This window comes from Nerophis lumbriciformis, linkage group LG35, assembly GCF_033978685.3.
Source record: "Nerophis lumbriciformis linkage group LG35, RoL_Nlum_v2.1, whole genome shotgun sequence".
In the NCBI taxonomy this organism is placed as follows: domain Eukaryota; kingdom Metazoa; phylum Chordata; class Actinopteri; order Syngnathiformes; family Syngnathidae; genus Nerophis; species Nerophis lumbriciformis.
The window spans coordinates 12,117,577-12,139,417 of record NC_084582.2 but is presented as its reverse complement, the minus strand read 5'-3'; the positions used below and the strand labels follow the sequence as shown (position 1 = coordinate 12,139,417).

At 39.1% G+C, this 21,841-nt stretch overlaps 1 protein-coding gene across 4 annotated transcripts in view; it reads left to right on the top strand.

Annotated features, from left to right (window-relative positions):
* Window positions 1–7,259: 7,259 nt before the first annotated feature.
* adam19b (ADAM metallopeptidase domain 19b) overlaps window positions 7,260–21,841 on the top strand; it is a 73,797-nt gene continuing 59,215 nt past the window's right edge. For all 4 annotated transcript variants that reach the window (XM_061927789.2, XM_061927790.2, XM_061927787.2 and 1 more), the window contains exons 1-3: window positions 7,260–7,472; window positions 12,413–12,486; window positions 12,561–12,631. In XM_061927789.2, coding sequence (XP_061783773.2) covers window positions 7,376–7,472; window positions 12,413–12,486; window positions 12,561–12,631 — 242 coding nt within the window. In that variant the 5' untranslated portion in view covers window positions 7,260–7,375. The remainder of the gene's footprint in view (window positions 7,473–12,412; window positions 12,487–12,560; window positions 12,632–21,841) is intronic.

Sequence of the window (21,841 nt, the reverse complement as noted above, 5' to 3'; positions counted from 1 at the left end):
CCACTGCCTGTGATCATGCTCTCACATACATTTTAAACAGTCCAGGATGCATCATACCCTCTGTTTTCTTTTTTCGGTCAGGGCGGATAAGATTATGCGTTGTATTCACACACCTCACTGAAGTACCGTAGATACTAAAGCGTTTGGCAGGAGCGTGCATGGCCTTGTCTCGCTGCCAGGATGCCATTTACAGAAGTGAATGGATTGGTAGGCCTACACTTCCACCAGTGCTAAGAATACCTCACACACCCCGAGTACACTCTATCCCCTCCGACATGTGCTCCGTGGCATATTTCTCATTGCACGTCCGAATGAATGGCGAAGCGACTGTATTTCATTACCATCGTAAGCTCGCTTACTACAAGTGCTGTATTTCGGGGTCTGGTGACCTATTTCAAAGCTACTGTACATGCTTCAGTGTCATCAAGACTTGTACCTTTTATCTAGACCAGCACGAGTTGTACATGCGATTTCCAATGAATGAGTCCGTGACACAGGTGTGCATGAGAAACACGTCTGATTGAAGTAGGTGCCAAGCAGCTGTGTATTCAGGACAATTCACTTGGGCCACAGCCAAAGTCCACACAGTCATAGACCGCATCGTGGCCTCCCTGAACACATTTTATTTAGCAGAACATGTGGAGGCAAGTGGTTCAGTTATTTAAAGACAGCATGTGTTTACATTCAAGTATGCTAGTTGAAACTTGTTAAGGTATTGTGTTTCCTCATATAATGGCTGGGGGAGTTCATTTGGTCAAATGCAGAGAGTACTAGGCATCTGTTAGGGCAGAGATGTCAAATTCAAGGCCTGGGGGTCAGATATGGTCCACCACATCATTTGTTGTCTACCGCAAAATGCTTTGAAATAATCATCTTTTCTTACTAAATGTATTGTGGTAGCCATTTTTGTGTTATTCATATTTCGGTAGTCCTGTATATATTAAGTTAAATGAATTATTTGTTGCTTGATGAATACTAGGGCCTACTGTGCTACGGTGTTGGTCATTGTGGTGGTGTTTAATGAATACTTGGGCCTACTGTGCTACTGCACTTTGGTGTTGGTCATTATGGTGTTGGTAGCCATTTTTATGCTATTTATATTTCTCTGGTACTGCATATACTACCGTATTTTTCGGACTATAAGTCGCACCGGCCGAAAATGCATAATAAAGAAGGAAAAAAACATATGTAAGTCGCACTGGAGTATAAGTCGCATTTTTGGGGGAAATTTATTTGATAAAACCCAACACCAAGAATAGACATTTGAAAGGCAATTTAAAATAAATAAAGAATAGTGAACAACAGGCTGAATAAGTGTACGTTATATGACGCATAAATAACCAACTGAGAACGTGCCTGGTATGTTAACATAACATATTATGGTAAGAGTCATTCAAATAACTATAACATATAGAACATGCTATACGTTTACCAAACAATCTGTCACTCATAATCGCTAAATCCGATGAAATCTTGTATGTCTACTCTCTTACGTGAATGAACTAAATAATATTATTTGATATTAATAATTTCACATATAAGTCGCTCCTGAGTATAAGTCGCACCCCCGGCCACACTATGAAAAAAAACTGCGACTTATAGTCCGAAAAATACGGTAAGTTAAATTATTTATTTTTTGAATCAGAAAGTCATTTACATCCTGTGTCATTTACAGCACCTGTGACGAAAGCATATAGGGGCGCACAGGTGAAACTGATTGGACAAATGTCGGGTTGAGAGACTGGCGGTGAAAACATTTTTTGACCACTTCTTACGCAACACTTGAGCCTTAGTTTTGTTTATTAGCTTTGTATGTAGTTAAAGTTGTTTTTGTTAACCTTGGATGGAATGTTGGAAAGAAAACCTTTTTTTTTTTTTGCAAATAAAGCTATTTTTGGAGAGACTTAAGTTGTATTATAGCATGGGGGTCATTATTTAAGGAAATAATGTTTTCTTTACAAGCGGTGCTGAAAATGTCTTTTTATTAAAGTCATTGTTTGTCTTTTTGTGTGCAGCACATGTCATGCAAGAAGTGCAATAGCAGTCTCAAATTGTTCTCAATTTACCAACCGTCTATTTGTGTGTGACACATATTTACTAAATTGGAGTACGCATTTGATAGTTAGTTGGAGTATGGCGTTAATTAGAGAAGAGACCACTGAAAGAATACAATATGCTCAACAAGCAGTGCTAAAGTTGACTATTATTTGTTTAAATTACTATCAGTCTTTATTTACTGAACTGCAGTACGCATGTGACGATTAAGGTGTGGCGTCTATTAGAGTTGAGGTCACTATTTGAGGAAATACAATACAGTATTCTCTACAAGTGATGCTAAAGTAGTCGAATATTTGTTTTAAGTTTACTCTCTGTCTATTTGTGTGCGGCACATTTTGTATTTACTGAACAGAGCGGTAGAAAATGAATGGATGGATGGATGAACAGAAGTACACATCTGACGATTGAAGTCTGGCGTTCATTGGAGTGGAGGTTACTGTTTGAGGGAATTTGGTATTCATGCGGTAAGTACTGTACTATCACATCTTTTTGTATTTAATATGTGTGCGGCACATACTGTATTTCCTGAAATAGAATACGCTTCTCACACTGACACAATGACAAAGTTAATTGTATCTGACGATTTAAGTCTGGCGTTTATTGGTGTGGAGGTCATTATTTAAGGAAATACGGTATTCTCTACAAGCGGTGTTAAAGTTGTCTCTCATTTTTCAAAGTTGTTATGCGTCTATTTGTGTGCAGCACACATTTAATGAACTGGACTACACCTTTACGATGGGTATTTAAAGTCTGGCGCACTATTTTAGGATATGCAGTATTCTCAGTTTGGTTGTTAAAATTGCTGTTTGGGGAGCTGTTAAGTTTTTGCAAGGTTATTTGGTCCTTGTAAAGCAGACCTGGGCAAATTAAGGCCCGGGGGCTGCATGCGGGCCGTTAAGCTTTTCAATCTGGCCCGCCGGACATTCACAAATATTTTTTTAAGATCGAAACTATAGCTGCCATTATGATGTGCAGCGATGTTTTCAAATTACCGTAAGTCTTGAACTATACAAAGTATTTCAATGGTTGGAATCTGAGTTTTTGCATGATATACTGGTTACTATGGTCATCTAATTAGTTACTATGGTAATGTAAGTCACAACAGCTCAGACGAGGTACCAAGCAGTGTGAGTGGGGTGCGTTTCCACAGAGTGTCAGCCTGAAATGCGGGTGTCAGGGAGAGATGCGAAAGATTTTTACAACAAAGTTTTAAAGCTTAGTGATATATCAGATTTATTCAGTTTCATTTTTTTCATTTTTACCCTTCGCGTTCATATTTCGCTGTGTTTGCTGCATTTTTGTTGCGTTTCGCTTTATTGTAAAATATGTCGATCGAGAGGGGGCGTGACGTTCATATATTGTCAATATTCAGTGTTTTATCGTTCATAGTTAATATTGTAAATCCCACATTCTTTATTTTCATGTACATTCCGGGTGTCTCAGTCCGTAAAAAATGTTTTAAATTCAATTCCGTTTTTTAAGGCGGCCTGTCATAACGTTTTTAGCATTCAGACATTATTGTGAGGTTTTGTATTAGTGTTCCTAAAAATAGATATACCGGCCCCTAGACACATTTTTTTCTCTAAATTTGGCCCCCCGAGGCAAAATAATTGCCCAGGCCTGTTGTAAAGTCTCTGGTTCAGGGGTGTCAAACGTACGGCCCGAGGGCCAGATCAGGCCCGTGAACAGGTTTTATTCAGCCCGCGGGATGAGTTTGCGAAGTATAAAAAATAACCTGAAATTTTCGAATGAAAGAAACAGCTGTTATAAATGTGACCACTGGATGTCGCAATAGCAATTTTTTGTATTTTTGTAGATTATGCTACATATTGATTGGCAACACTAAAGTGGCCCTAGTGTGTGTATGTGAGTGTGAATGTTTGTCTACCTGTGTTGGCCCTGCGATGAGGTGGTGACTTGTCCAGGGTGTACCCCGCCTACCGCCCGAATGCAGCTGAGATAGGCTGCGGCACCCCCCGCGACCCCTAAAAGGGACAAGCGGTAGAAAATGGATGAATGGATGTACAAAAAAAAACCACGATGTTAGTAGGTGGTGTAGCTCGGTTGGTAGAGTGGCCGTGCCAGCAACTTAAGGATTCCAGGTTCGATCCCCGGTTCTGCCATCCTAGTCACTGCCGTTGTGTCCTTGGGCAAGACACTTTACCCACCCGCTCCCAGTGCCACCCACACTGGTTTAAAAATGCAACTTAGATAGTGGGTTTCACAATGTAAAGCGCTTTGAGTCACTAGAGAAAAGCGCTATATAAATATAATTCACAATTCACTACATCAGTCAAGGAAAATGAGCAAACTACATAAATAACATACTGTAATTTGATTTGGATTAAAAATGTTTTATCTTGATAGATTGAAAATGAACACCAGTGAGAACATTATCATATAATTTATTTAGAAAATATAAATAATGACAAATAAAGATAGAATACTATTAACCGCAACATGTAAGTATAAAAAAACGAAAAACAACAACATTATGATTTCTACATTTTCAGAATGTGCTTGTTCTATTTTTAAACAAAGAAAACATTCTGAAGTTGTCTTTATTTTTAAGTTATCGTGCCGTGATTTTCCCAGTCCGGCCCACTTGGGAGTAGATTTAAAAGGAGTTTGACACCCCTGCTCTGGGTGATGGTACTGCAAACGTGATGGTGGCCCTCAAATTGGTGTAAATAAATGGGTTATACTTGTATAGCGCTTTTTTACTTTCAAGGTACTCAAAGCGCTTTGACACCATTTCCACATTCACCCATTCACACACACATTCACACACTGATGGCGGGAGTTGCCATGCAAGGCCCTAACCACGACCCATCAGGAGCAAGGGTGAAGTGTATTGCTCAAGGACACAACGGCATACTTGCCAACCTTGAGACCTCCGAATTCGGGAGATGGGGGTGTTGAGGTGTGTGTGTGTGTGTGGGGGGGGGGTGTATTGTAGCGTCCCGGAAGAGTTAGTGCTGCAAGGGGTTTTGGGTATTTGTTCTGTTGTGTTTATGTTGTGTTACGGTGCGGATGTTCTCCCGAAATGTGTTTGTCATTCTTGTTTGTTGTGGGTTCACAGTGTGGCGCATATTTTTAACAGTGTTAAAGTTGTTTTTACGGCCACCCTGTGACCTGTAGGGCTGCGAATCTTTGGGTGTCCCACGATTCGATTCAATATCGATTCTTTGGGTCATGATTCGATTATAAATTGATTTTTTCCAATTCAACGCGATTCTCGATTCAAAAACGATATTTTCCCGATTCAAAACGACTCTCTATTCATTCAATACATAGGATTTCAGCAGGATCTACCCCAGTCTGCTGACATGCAAGCAGAGTAATAGATTTTTGTAAAAAGCTTTTATAATTGTAAAGGACAATGTTTTATCAACTGATTGCAATAATGTAAATTTGTTTGAACTATTAAATGAACCAAAAATATGACTTATTTTATCTTTGTGAAAATATTGGACACAGTGTGTTGTCAAGCTTATGAGATGCGATGCAAGTGTAAGCCACTGTGACACTATTGTTCTTTTTTATTTTTATAAATGTCTAATGATAATGTCAATGAGGGATTTTTAATCACTGCTATGTTGAAATTGTTACTAATATTGATACTGTTGTTGATAATATTCATTTTTGTTTCACTACTTTTGGATTGTTCTGTGTCGTGTTTGTGTCTCCTCTCAATTGCTCTGTTTATTGCTGTTCTGAGTGTTGCTGGGTCGGGTTTGGTTTTGGAATTGGATTGCATTGTTATGGTATTGCTTTGTATTATTTTGTTGGATTGATTAATAAAAAAATAAAATAAAAAAAAATCGATTTTTGAAAAATGAGAATCGATACTGAATCGTACAACGTGAGAATCGCGATTTGTATTTGAATCGATTTTTTCCCACACCCCTAGTGACCTGTATGGCTGTTGATCAAGTATGATTTGCATTCACTTATGTGTGTGTAAAAGCCGCATATATTATGTGACTGGGCCAGTACGCTGTTCGTATGGAGGTAAAGCGGACGTGAAGACAGGTTGTAGAAGATGCTATAGGTAGTTCCTTTAAGGCACGCCCCCAATATTGTTGTCCGGGTGGAAATCGGGAGAAATTCGGGAGAATGGTTGCCCCGGGAGATTTTCGGGAGGGGCACTGAAATTCGGGAGTCTCCCGGGAAAATCGGGAGGGTTGGCAAGTTTGGTGGGGATCGAACCGGGAACCCTCAGGTTGCTTGCACGGCCACTCTCCCAACCGCGCCACGCCATCCCCGCGTACTATCCCTTTAAGAGCCAAAAACAGTACACCTATTTCAGGGGTCGGCAACCCAAAATGTTGAAAGAGCCATATTGGATCAAAAATACAAAAACAAATCTGTCTGGAGCCACAAAAAATTAAAAGCCATATTACATACAGATAGTGTGTCATGAGATATAAATTGAATTAAGAGGACCTAAAGGAAACTAAATGACCTCAAATATACCTACAAATGAGGCATAATGACGCAATATGTACATATAGCTAGCCTAAATAGCATGTTAGCATCGATTAGCTTGCAGTCATGCAGTTACCAAATATGCCCGATTAGCACTCCACACAAGTCAATAACATCGACAAAACTCACCTTTGTGCATTCACGCACAACATTAAAAGTTTGGTGGACAAAATGAGACAGAAAAAGAAGTGGCATAAAACACGTCCTAGAAAGTCGGAGAAAGTTATACATGTAAACAAAATACGGTGAGTTCAAGGACCGCCAAAATTAGTAGGACAAAACGGCGCTCGCCAAATACTCGAATCAGTGAAGCATGTTTAATACAAACAGTGTGATTTATAACAGTTAGGGAGGTTTGTGTCATGTTTGTCCTCCTACAGAAACCATATTAAAACAAAAAATATATTTTTTTCCCCTCATCTTTTTCCATTTTTCATACATTTTTGAAAAAGCTCCAGAGAGCCACGAGGGCGGCGCTAAAGAGCCGCATGCTGCTCTCGAGCCGCGGGTTGCCGACCCCCGACCTATTTGAACAGTTAAGAATACGATCTCTTTTACTATGTGTTGATTGTCTGCCAATAGTGCAGGTATATAAATGTGTTCAATTCTTCCAATCACAGCTCTTGTCTCGTGTCCTCTCCGCGTGTGCGTGCGCGCGTGTACGCGAAGGGGAGGGTTTCGTCATTCATCCTCTCAGAGGAGCGGCGCCTCTCTGCCATGTCAGACGGACGCAGGCGGTTCCTGGAAGCGATGTGAAGGATCCACGGGAGTGTGCACTTTTCATGTCTCTCCCGCTCAAACCCACTGCGAGCTTCTCGTGTTTAGGATGCGTCCTCCTCTCCTCCGCGGCGCGGTGTCCTCCTCGGTCTGCCTGTCCGTCCTAGCGCTCCTCCGCTGGGCTCAGCCTGCTGCCGTGCACCGCGGTGAGTACCACTTGTTTCCCGGTGCATCCTTCGAGGCGGGCCGGCCACCATTCATTGCGTTGAACGGAGACACCAATAACCGGAAGCGGCAACGTATACCTTAATAGACCCGTGTGTGCATTAAAAAGGAAGGCTATTATAAGAAAAGTTGCAGGATGGAAAATAGCAGCTCCTATAAAAGTCTATATTCATATTATAACATATAAGTGTGCCTAAATATTAACTATGCACTTAGTCCTGCACTGTAGTGCATAGAATAAGGCAGTGTTTTTCAACCTTTTTTTTCATTGAAAAAATCCGGAGGCACACCACCAGCAGAAATCATTAAAAGATGAAACTCAGTGGACAATAAAAAGTATTTGTCGCAATTGTTGTATATAAGACTTTAAACCATAACCAAGCATGCATCAATATCATACTTGCCAACCTTGAGACCTGCGATTTCGGGAGGTGGGGGGCGTGGTTGGGGGCGTGGTTAAGAGGGGAGGAGTATATTTACAGCTAGAATTCACCAAGTCAAGTATTTCATATATATCCATCCATCCATCCATTTTCTACCGCTTATTCCCTTTGGGGTCGCGGGGGGCGCTGGAGCCTATCTCAGCTACAATCGTATATATATATATATATATAAGAAATACTTGACTTTCAGTGAATTCTAGCTATAAATGTATATTTATTTTATTATATATACATATATATATATATATATATATATATATATATATATATATATATATATATATATATATATATATATGTATATATATATATATATATATGTATATATATATATATATATATATATATATATATATATATATATATGTATATATACATATATATGTATATATATATATATATATATATATATATATATATATATATATATATATATATATATAAAATAAATACTTGAATTTCAGTGTTCATTTATTTACACATATACACACACATAACACTCATCTACTCATTGTTGAGTTAAGGGTTGAATTGTCCATCCTTGTTCTATTCTCTGTCACTATTTTTCGAACCATGCTGAACATCCTCTCTGATGATGCATTGCTGTGTGGCACGCACAAAAGTGCTTTCATCAAATGCACTAGATGGCAGTAGTTTCCTGTTTAAGAGTGTCACAACATTGCTGTTTACGGCAAACAAACTGCTTTACGGTAGACAAAAACGTGACTGCTGTTGTTGTGTGTTGTTACCGCGCTGGGAGGACGTTAATGAAACTGCCTAACAATAAACCCACATAAGAAACCAAGAACTCGCCCTCGATCATTCTACAGTTACAACGTGATTGGGCAGGCACGCTGTTTATATTGTGGGTTAGTGGACTCAGGTCCGCATGGATCTAAGTCCGTCTGAATTTCGGGAGATTTTCGGGAGAAAATTTGTCCCGGGAGGTTTTTGGGAGAGGCGCTGAATTTCGGGAGTCTCCCGGAAAATCCGGGAGGGTTGGCAAGTATGATCAATATCGCTCTTGTCTCAAAGTAGGTGTACTGTCATGACCTGTCACATCACGCCGTGACTTTTTTTTTGACATTTTTGCTGTTTTCCTGTGTCTAGTGTTGGGCTGCATGGTGGAGTCGCCAGAAGAAAGACATTTCTGCACAAATGCCACAAAGTATCCCGCTTACATTACGCCAAACAGCACAGAGACAAGCCTCAAAACTTCTGTAACAAAGTAATTTGGAGTGATGGCTTTCTTCTGGCGACTCGACCATGCAGCCCATTTTTCTTCAAGTGCCTCCTTATTTTGCATCTTGAAACAGCCACACCACAAATTTTCAGAGAGTCCTGTATTTCAGCTGAAGTTATTTGTGGATTTTTATTTGCATTTTGAACAATTTTCCTGGCAGTTGTGGCTGAAATCTTTGCTGGTCTACCTCAGTGGTTCTCAACCTTTTTTCAATGATGTACCCCCTGTGAAAATTGTTTTAATTCAAGGCGAAGTTGGTAGAGTGGCCGTGCCAGCAATCGGAGGGTTGCTGGTTACTGGGGTTCAATCCCCACCTTCTACCATCCAAGTCATGTCCGTTGTGTCCTTGGGCAAGACACTTCACCCTTGCTCCTGATGGCTGCTGGTTAGCGCCTTGCATGGCAGCTCCCACCATCAGTGTGTGAATGCGTGTGTGAATGGGTGAATGTGGAAATACTGTCAAGGCGCTTTGAGTACCTTGAAGGTAGAAAAGCGCTATACAAGTATAACCCATTTATCATTTATTTATTTAAGTACCCCCTAATTAGAGCTAAGCATTTTTGGTTGAAAAAAAGAGAATAAGAAGTAAAACACAGCACTACGTCATCAGTTTTTGATTTATTAAATTGTATAACAGTGCAAAATATTGCTCATTTGTAGTGGTCTTTCTTGAACTATTTGGAAAAAAGATATAATAAAAATAACTAAAAACTTGTTGAAAAATAAACAAGTGATTCGATTATAAATAAAGATTTCTACACATAGAAGTAATCATCAACTTAAGGTGCCCTCTTTGGGGATTGTAATAGAGATCCATCTGGATTCATGAACTTAATTCTAAACATTTCTTCACAAAAAAAGAAATCTTTAACATCAATATTTATGGGACATGTCCACAAAAAATCTAGCTGTCAACACTGAATATTGCATTGTTGCATTGTTACATTGTAATGAATGGAATAGCCTACTTGATTTGATGGTCAGTTTATGAACTTATTTTGTTGAAGTATTATTCAATAAATATATTTATAAAGGATTTTTGAATTGTTGCTATTTTTAGAATATTTAAAAAAATCTCTCGCATACCCTGGTATACCTTCAAGTACCCCCAGGGGTACGCGTACCCCCATTTGAGAACCACTGGTCTACCTGACCGTGGTTTGGTTTCAACAGAATCCCTCATTTTCCACTTCTTAATCAGCGTTTGAACACTGCTGATTGGCATTTTCAATTCTTTGGATATCTTTTGATACCCCTTTTCTGTTTTATGCAGTTGAATTACCTTGTCTCGCAGATCCTTTGACAATTATTTTGCCTTCCCCATGACTCAGAATCCAGAAACGTCTGTGCAGCACTGCAAGAAAGATGCAATGGTCTGTCAGAAGCCCAGAAACTCACTGACCTTTTATACACACACATTAATTACAAACAAACAGGTCACAAGTGAGGATTGGAACCTTGATTAGCCATTCAAACCTGTTTGTGTCAACTTTTGTGCATGTTATCAGATCAAAGTCACTGGGGTATGTAAGCTTTTGACCAGGGTCATTTGGGTACTTTCTTTTGTCATTTTGATTTAAAAAGAGTAAACACAGTTGTTTGTCAATAAATAGCTTCACACAACCATTAAGCATGAGTGGAAGAAAGGTTTTTGTGTTATCATTCATATTCTCTGAAGAATGGCCAAGAAATCATAAAGGGTATGTAAACTTATGAGCACGACTGTATATATCATGTAGTAACAGACACATTCATAACAATATGTAATATGTACAATATTTACAGTATATCAGTCATTTTATGCATTAACGGAATTTCTTTCATAGCCGCATTTATTTCCGTGATGAGGATTCACAACCTTATCTTTTTGAAGCTGAAAATACAGAGGATGAACTGCTGCTTATAGAAGCGAGCACGACAGAGGGTGAAACACTGGAGCAGACGGAAGCTGAGAGAGTGAAGTCGGTGTGGCTTGCGTGTATAATTGTGAAACTTGGAGTCAAGCTAAGCGGACATACAGGTAAAAGCCAGTAAATTAGAATATTTTGAAAAACTTGATTTATTTCAGTAATTGCATTCAAAAGGTGTAACTTGTACATTATATTTATTCATTGCACACAGACTGATGCATTCAAATTTTTATTTCATTTAATTTTGATGATTTGAAGTGGCAACAAATGAAAATCCAAAATTCCGTGTGTCACAAAATTAGAATATTACTTAAGGCTAATACAAAAAAGGGATTTTTTAGAAATGTTGGCCAACTGAAAAGTATGAAAATGAAAAATATGAGCATGTACAATACTCAATACTTGGTTGGAGCTCCTTTTGCCTCAATTACTGCGTCAATGCGGCGTGGCATGGAGTCGATGAGTTTCTGGCACTGCTCAGGTGTTATGAGAGCCCAGGTTGCTCAGATAGTGGCCTTCAACTCTTCTGCGTTTTTGGGTCTGGCATTCTGCATCTTCCTTTTCACAATACCCCACAGATTTTCTATGGGGCTAAGGTCAGGGGAGTTGGCGGGCCAATTTAGAACAGAAATACCATGGTCCGTAAACCAGGCACGGGTAGATTTTGCGCTGTGTGCAGGCGCCAAGTCCTGTTGGAACTTGAAATCTCCATCTCCATAGAGCAGGTCAGCAGCAGGAAGCATGAAGTGCTCTAAAACTTGCTGGTAGACGGCTGCGTTGACCCTGGATCTCAGGAAACAGAGTGGACCGACACCAGCAGATGACATGGCACCCCAAACCATCACTGATGGTGGAAACTTTACACTAGACTTCAGGCAACGTGGATCCTGTGCCTCTCCTGTCTTCCTCCAGACTCTGGGACCTCGATTTACAAAGGAAATGCAAACCAAACTCTGCTGGTGTCAGTCCACTCTGTTTCCTGAGATCCAGGCTTTCTTTATTATGCATTTTCGGCCGGTGCGACTTATACTCCGGAGTGACTTATAGTCCGAAAAATACGGTAATCATATGAATTGACTGATTTCTGACAGCCCTAATATTTTTATATACAATACAAAAATAGTGCCTAAAACGATCCCACACTACTCTATATACACAACCACATTATGCATTTAATGAAATGCATTACAAGAATTAAGCTACAGTGAAATAATAACACAGTTGACTCCCAGCCTGCATGTATATTGGGCTAATGGCCCACAATTAAATGTGATGATATAATTAGTACACCAGCAGCAATCAACAGCTTCTCCATCTTTCTGCAGGAGAAAACAGTTCACTGCACAGTTATGAGCTCACCCATCCAATATGGTTGCATGCTCACGGACACAGCAGAGAGGTGAGTCCTTCTCAGATGTTTAAATACACAGTGCCGCAGTTTTCTCACTCTGGTTTGCTGCCGTGTCCTTCCAGCATCCTGCGGAGGCCCAAGTCGTCGTTTCAGCCGAGGGCCAGGATCTCAAGCTGCACCTGGAGAGAAACGAGTGAGTCATGAGACTAGCATGTATGAATACGAGGGAGATGCTTAAATTAGACAATGCTTGTGAGGCATCCACTAACACGGACTACACGCCTGGACTGGCTTGTTTGTTTGCCCATATATTGGTTGACCCACGGACGAGGTCAGTGCCCCCACGGGGGCTGCGATGGGGATTACTTGATAATGTGTTTGGACGACAGGCGGTTGTTGACACCCGATCTGTGCGCCTTGTGGCTGACAGGAAGTCAGCATCAATCTGATGGTTGTGAGTGTTTCCCATCCAGTAACTATGATAGATTGATAGGAATGTCTCTGATAACTTTGGTGGAATGTCAGTCAGCACTCTTTAAGTTGCACAGTATGTGGTGACAAGTGCAATAGGAGGCTTTTATGAACACAGAAATAAGCACATTTTACTGCATGTCCTCATTCACCCTCAGACCCACGCACACACACGCACACACACACACTTTCACACTCATTACCTCCATGCCATGACTCCAGCATGTCTAACTGATCATCCCCTGAGGGATTTACCCCCGTGCCCTCCCTCCCCAGCAGGTAGTCACGCTCTTTTATTTCCTGCTGCAGGGGTGGAGATACTTCATCAGCCCCTCGCTTGTGTACTGCAAACAAAGACATCAAAACCATGACTCAATGCAGTCTTGCTTTGGTTCATTATTCCATCACACTCAGGAAAAGGTTCTTTTGAAATGGGTTTTGAGCAACTATTTCCTGGTACAGCACGAGTTTCGACATTTTGCTTTTTACATTTGTCAAAAATGGTATAAATGTCAACTTTTTTGACTAATTTACAGTAGTACTTAGTAGGCTTAGACCGATTTTTTTTCCTCAACCCCCGACCCCCCAATCAACACTAGCCCCACCTATTGTTTACCAATATCCTCACCTTTTTTGTAAGGGGCGCCGAAAGTTGGCAGACCCATCAGCGATCCTGTTCTGTCTCCCTGTAATGTTTGTCTGATCTTGAATGGGATTGTGCTGAAAATTGTAATTTCCCCTCGGGGATTAATAAAGTATTTCTGATTCTGATACCTCAACTTACAAGCTTAATGGGTTCTGTGACGGAGCTCTTAAATCAAAACACTTCTATCTCAAATCGACGTCTACCATTTAAATTAATTGAAACCAATTAATTGATGCTTGGCCCCCCAAAACAGCACAATTTTATCTTGTAACATACCTTTAAAAAAATTTAAAAAAACTTTTAGAAGAGAAATATTGTATGAAAAACCATACTATATATTTAGTACTAACAAACAACTACAGTAGATGTATGGTGTAATGTAATAATAATGTACAGTCCTTCCAGCCGCTTCTATGTCAAACACACCATCAGCAGCTTCTCCATTATTTTATGAATAAATGTCCACCGTTCAGATATTACACTTAATCTGTTCCAGTATGATGCAGACAAGCACCAATTGCTTCGCCAAATTGATGACACACGCGATCATGTTTTTGATGAATTATTTTTTAATTGAATGAAGATCATCCACTTCTTCTCAGCCCTGTCCTTCACACTCACTTTCTTCCTTCCCATGGTTGGAAACACCAAGTTATGTCGATATACCTAGCTATGAACTGATGCTAGCAAGTAAGACCAGATGTTTGGGCGGATCTTACGGGGTTCTCTGTGACATTTGCTACGCCATTTAATGGTGAGGATGCCTGTAAGTCAAATTTTTGCATGCAAATTAGCCGAGAGACAGCTCTCATCTCAAAAACACTCTTAAGTTTGGGTCCTCTTTAGTTGAGGTTCCATTGTACAGGTCAATCTTTTGTGGATACGTTCGACTGTATGACTCTAAACGTCCATGCGTTTCTAGGTTTTTATGTATCTTACATGGTTACAATATCTGCAACTAATGACTATTTTGATAATTGACTAGCCATCCACTATTTCAGTGTTTTTCAACCTTTTTTGAGCCAAGGCACATTTTTTGCGTTGAAAAAATCCGGAGGCACACCACCAGCAGAAATCACTAAAAAACGAAAGTCAATTGACAGTAAAAAGTCGTTTATGACTTTAAACCATAACCAAGCATGCATCAATATAGCTCTTGTCTCAAAGTAGGTGTACTGTCATGACCTGTCACATCACACTGACTTATTTTGAGTTTTTTGCTGTTTTCCTGTGTGTAGTGTTTTAGTTCTTGTCTTGCGTTCCTATTTTGGTGGCTTTTTCTTTTTTTTTGGTATTTTCCTGTAGCAGTTTCATGTCTTCCTTTGAGCGATATTTCCGGCATATACTTTGTTTTAGCAATCAATAATATTTCAGTTGTTTTTATCCTTCTTTGTGGGGACATTGTTGATTGTCATGTAATGTTCGGATGTACATTGTGGACGCCGTCTTTGCTCCACAGTAAGTCTTTGCTGTCGTCCAGCATTCTGTTTTTGTTTACTTTGTAGCCAGTTCAGTTTTAGCTTTGTTCTGCATAGCCTTCCCTAAGCTTCAATGCCTTTTCTTAGGGGCACTCACCTTTTGTTTATTTTTGGTTTAAGCATTAGACACCTTTTTACCTGCACACTGCCTGCCGCTGTTTCCGACATCCACAAAGCAATTAGCTACCGGCTGCCACCTACTGATATGGAAGAGTATTACACGGTTACTCTGCCGAGCTCTAGACAGCACCGACACTCAACAACAACACATAATTTGCAGACTATAATTACTGGTTTGTCAAAAATATTTTCAACCCAAATAGGTGAAATTAGATAATCTCCCACGGCACACCAGACTATATCTCACGGCACACTAGTTGACTAATCAGATTATGAATGTACACCTATTCAGAGGCTCTAATTTTGCCACCGGCTTTTAAATTCAGATATGTTTAGGCATGTGCTAACTAACAAGAATGATGACCACTTCATTCAGAAATATTTATTAATACTGTAACTGTGCTGCTCATTAGGATGTTACAAAAATAATAACTCTTTTTTGAAGCATGGACAGACAAAGTGCCAGTAAAAACAAAGTATCAATTTGTATGTAAAGAAAGAAGAGTCAAAATAGCAGCAATTACAACAAACAACATTAAATATGTCTTGCTTCTTGAAAAATATAATAGTATTTTCTGATAATGATGTGTTCACAAAGATTTACATGGGAATATAGACAAAGCTTAGCTGGTGGACTTTGGCTAAAATGACAGTTAAATCAAATTTTCACACAACTTCGCCTCTCTGTTGTTAGCTAGCTAGCTATCAAGCTAATTATCGTACTGAGGCGAGTCGCAGACCACATCCTCCAGGTATTTGACATGCCCCTGCTTTAAATGCTTCCTCATCACAGACATACTGCCATTAAAAAGCAAGGTCTACAGTACTTTGATGTGTTTAGGTGGAACTGTTTCCATAATTTCCATGTTTTTGCCAGCGGCGTCAGCCATTTTTGTCTTCCTATTGCTGCTGGTCATTGGTCGTACTAACCATACTTGCCAACCCTCCCGGATTTTCCGGGAGACTCCCGAAATTCAGCGCCTCTCCCGAAAACCTCCCGGGACAAATTTTCTCCCGAAATTCAGGCGGACTCAGGTCCTCCACAATATAAAAAAGCATACCTGCCCAATCATGTTATAACTATAGAATGATGGAGGGCGAGTTCTTGGTTTCTTATGTGGGTTTATTGTTAGGCAGTTTCATTAACGTCCTCCCAGCGTGGCAACAACACACAACAACAGCAGTCACGTTTTTGTATACAGTAAAGCAGTTCGTCTGCCGTAAACAGCAATGTTGTGACACTCTTAAACAGGACAATACTGCCATCTAGTGCATTTGATGAAAGCACTTTTGTGCGTGCCACACAGCAATGCCTCATCAGAGAGGGTGTTCAGCATGGTTCGAAAAATAGTGACAGAGAATAGAACAAGGATGGACAATTCAACCCTTAACTCAACAATGAGTAGATGAGTGTTATGTGTGTGTACATGTGTAAGTAAATGAACACTGAAATTCAAGTATTTATTTTATTTATATATATATATATATATATATATATATATATATATATATATATATATAGCTAAAATTCACTGAACGTCAAGTATTTCTTATATACATATATATATATATATATATATATATATATATATATATATATATATATATATATATATATATATATGAAATACTTGACTTGGTGAATTCTAGCAGTAAATATACTCCTCCCCTTTTGGCCACGCCCCCGTCCCACCCGACCACGCCCACCCCCACCCTCCTCCCCCCCACCTCCCGAAATCGGAGGTCTCAAGGTTGGCAAGTATGGTACTAACTTACGTAAAAACACAAGCGATAACATGACCGACTATGAATTTGTTGGCAACTTAGACTTAGACTTAGACTTAGACAAACTTCAATGATCCACAAGGGAAATTATTCAACACAGTAGCTCAGTTACAATGATGGAAAGTGTAAGGATGGAAAGGACAATGCAGGTATATATAGACTAATATAGCGATAAAAAATCTAACATATATACGAATATATACATAATATGTGTACGGTATATTATATATACAGATATATTATATTATGTCTATAACATATATACAATATATACCAATACCATGTACAATATTACAGTATACACAGTACATGTGACAGGAGAAGCATAAAATAGAGAGTAGATCCAGCAGAAAATAGACATTATAAACATTATAAACAAAGAGAAGTAGCTAACATGTCAGGTGTCAGGTAATAGGCAGATATAATCTATTGCTATATGGTGAGTGATTATACAGCTGGATAGAGTGTGGAATGAAGGAGTTCTTGAATCGCACAGTGCGGGAAGGAGGCTGAAGGAGTCTGTTGGAGTATAAATCCGCTATCCCTAAATTGTCATGTGGAGTGGGTGGGCAGGATTGTCCATGATGGCCAGCAGTTTGTCCAGTGTCCTCCTGTCCCTCGCTGACACAAACGCCTCCAACTGCGTGCCAATAGTTTGGCCGGCTTTCCGGATCGGTTTATCAATCCGGTTTGAGTCTCTTTTGCTGGTGCTGCTCCCCCAACAAACCACTGCAAAGTACAGGGCACTGGCCACAACAGACTGATAAAATATCTCCAACAGCTTGCTGCACACATTACATGACCTAAGCTTCATCAGGAAATAGAATGTCTGTTCATGACCTTCTTGTAAACAGCTTTGCAGTTGTCCTTCCAGTCCAGTCTGCTGTTCAAATGGACTCCCGGGTACTTGTACTGCTCCACTAACAAATGTATTGTCGATTTTTGTCGACAAAGTCGACAAATTATTTTTGCACCCCGAATCTGCAAAAGTCATCACTAATTGCAGCAAAAGAGTAGAAATATTTGTTTCGTTATCTCGTAAAAAGCAATTCTTAACATGAACTTATAAAGAGGATGTATAAAGCAGATGTTCAGAGAGATAATAATGCTCACTTTTGAGAAAGGTATTTATTATATCACCTATTCTACTTTTGCCTATTACTTTGACTTTTGGTGTACAACAGCACTGTCTCATACTGAGAGTAGTGACCAGTTGTTCCGCTTTGTGCGGGACAGTCACGCATTTCATTGAGACTTTGTGCCGCATTGCTAACAGTTAGACTCTCATTTGGAAATGCGTGTTTAGTACGGGTAATGTGGTACTTATCAAGTGGAAGGCATTGGTTTTGTGGAGAAAGCAGTGAGAGGCGGGGCCGTTTAGTCATGTCAATCAAAGTGGAAGGGCACACACCCGCCAACCTAACTAAGAGTCTAATATTTACATACATACACATATACATATATATAAATACACACGCACATAAAGTACATATAGCCACACGCACATTCACTGTACATACATACATACATACATACATACATACATACATACATACATACACACACACATATATACAAGTTATTTATATACATTAGGGCTGCGAATCTTTGGGTGTCCCACAATTCCATTCAAGATCGATTCTTGGGGTCACGATTCGATTATAAATCGATGTTTTCCATTCAACGCGATTCTCGATTCAAAAACGATGTTTTTCCGATTCAAAACAATTCTCTATTCATTCAATACATAGGATTTCAGCAGGATCTACCCCAGTCTGCTGACATGCAAGCAGAGTAGTAGATTTTTGTAAAAAGCTTTTATAATTGTGAAGGACAATGTTTTATCAACTGATTGCAATAAGGTACATTTGTTTTAACTATTAAATTAACCAAAAATATGACTTATTTTGTTTTTGTGAAAATATTGGACAAAGTGTGTTGTCAAACTTATGAGATGCGATGCAAGTGTAAGCCACTGTGACACTATGTTAATTTTTATTTTATTTTTTTATTTTTTATTATAAATGTCTAATGATAATGTCAATGAGAGATTTTTAATCACTGCTATGTTGAAATTGTTACTAATATTGATACTGTTGTTGATAATATTCATTTTTGTTTCACTACTTTTGGTTTGTTCTGTGTCGTGTTTGTGTCTCCTCTCGATTGCTCTGTTTATTGCTGTTCTGAGTGTTGCTGGGTCGGGTTTGGTTTTGGATTTGGATTGCATTGTTATGATATTGCTGTGTACTTATTTGTTGGATTGATTAATTAAAAAAAAGAAATAAAATAAAAAAATAAATAAATCAATTTTTGAAAAATGAGAATCGATACTGAATTGTACAACGTGAGAATGGCGATTTGAATTCAAATCGATTTTTCCCCACTCCCCTAATATACATACACTCTTGCATACAGTCACACTTTATCAAACATATGTTAATGTTGACCCCCATCTCCGGGGAAACCGGGTTGAAACACAGCACACTGCTAAAGGTTAACCTATGTTTACCATAACAATGTAAAAGGTTAATAAAGTTTGCTTCTCTTTCCCCCCAACCCTTATCTGCTTTCTTTTGAAATTCAAGTTTTCATTACATATATGTATTGTTGAATTTGAAGCGATTCTAATGTTGATAATAAAGATAATTATTAATACTAAATATCAATAGTGTTATTTCTATTGGTAGTTGTATTGTTCCATTTGTCAATAATGTTAATTGTTATAACCATCTACTTCAATATCTGGTTCTTCTTTATACGTTTTGGTATCATGTATATAACATGTTTGCCGATGTTCTGTTGTTGTTGTCTCTTTCTGTCTTGTTCCCCCTCCAATTTACCCCTGTCTTCTTTTTTTCCCTTATTTCTATCCTCTCATAAATATATCCATTTATTAAAGTAAAAAAACAATAAGGGGCAACAAGAGAAGTATCCCACACTTCTCTTTTTTAAGCACACCTGTACAGCAGATATGGGCATCTACATCACCAGTATAGAACGCCTGAGTGGCTGGACAGGACCAAAAAAAGAGTCTAATATTTTGTAGATGTGATGCAGTTAATCTTGAATTATTTGACCTAAGAACGTTTATGATATGCATAGTGATATAATGCCTAATACTACAGTTCAAATAGTTTTTTTTTTTGTGATCACTGCCTCTTTTTATTAACACCAACGAAATAAGACTAAAAACACTCAACTTCACACTTTCAGGGTCACCTCTTTTTTCCGAACACGTGTCACTTTGTAAGTGTCCCTTTTAACGGCGGCATAGGTACAGAAATAATACAAGTGTCTGTTTTTTACACTTGCACCATCTAATAGTATAGAATAGGAATGCTGCAGTTGGCCAATATTGTGTCTTTATAAAGATGATGATGATGATCACTTTCACTGACTTGATCGGTTGCATGGTGGGAACTCAACTTTTGATGCAGTAATCATGGCTTCGGTTCAGAATCAATCCAATTATGTCCTCTTTTTTTGGTTTGTGCATTCACCCCTGTATCTGCCTGAGCTTTTATCTTAATGAAAGGCTGCTGTGCGTCCACTGATTTGGTTAACGGCCAGGTATGGACTGGTGTGCTGACTCAAGATTGCAGGGATAACAAACAAAGAAGGGTGAGGTAGGGATGGTTGAAAGAGGGAATGAATTGGGTGGAGTGGTGTGCAAAGACGAAAGATCACTTTGGATGGTTATACAACCGCAGGGTTCGGCAACATCCTCAGATATATCTTGTGGTGTACCCAGGGGTCAATTCCAGGACCTACATTATTTTATTTATACAAACCCTGTTTCCATATGAGTTGGGAAATTGTGTTATATGTAAATAAAAACGGAATACAATGATTTGCAAATCTATTTCAATCCACATTCAATTGAATGCACTACAAAGACAAGATATTTGATGTTCAAACTCATAAACTTTATTTTTTTTTGCAAATAATAATTAACTTAGATTTTCATGGCTGCAACACGTGCCAAAGTAGTTGGGAAAGGGCATGTTCACCACTGTGTTACATCACCTTTTCTTTTAACAACACTCAATAAACGATTGGGAACTGAGGAAACTAATTGTTGAAGCTTTGAAAGTGGAGGGGGTAACGGGGGGTGTTTATTGTAGCGTCCCGGAAGAGTTAGTGCTGCAAGGGGTTCTGGGTATTTGTTCTGTTGTGTTTATGTTGTGTTACGGTGCGGATGTTCTCCCGAAATGTGTTTGTCAGTTTGTCATTCTTGTTTGGTGTGGGTTCACAGTGTGGCGCATATTTGTAACAGTGTTAAAGATGTTTATACGGCCACCCTCAGTGTGACCTGCATGGCTGTTGACCAAGTATGAATTGCATTCGCTTGTGTGTGTCAAAAGCCATAGATTTTATGTGACTGGGCCAGCACGCAAAGGCAGTGCCTTTAAGGTTTATTGGCGCTCTGTACTTATCCCTATGTCCGTGTACACAGCGGCGTTTTAAAAAGTCATACATTTTTCTTTTTGAAACCGATACCGATAATTTCCAATATTACATTTTAAAGCATTTATCGGCCGATAATATCGGCAGCCCGATATTATCGGACATCTCTAGTTATAACAGTTATATGTGTCCATAGAGACTGTTTATGAGCACCATACAATAGAAAATCTGTCATTGCCTCATGTTTGCTCTGCTTTTGAGAGAAGAGGCGCCGAAACGGTCATTGCTGGAAGTTGCTTAAAAAAAACCCTCCCCCTCTTACAAGTGGCCATAAACATTTCACTTTCAATTAATTTACAGCACTGCCACCAGAAGAGCCTCCATCATGCTTGGGAGACACAATGAAGTACAAGAAGTTGACTTATAAGTGTAATATTTCCTCAGTGTAGCTGCTGACAGAAGCAACACGTATATTTGTTATATCATTTCATAG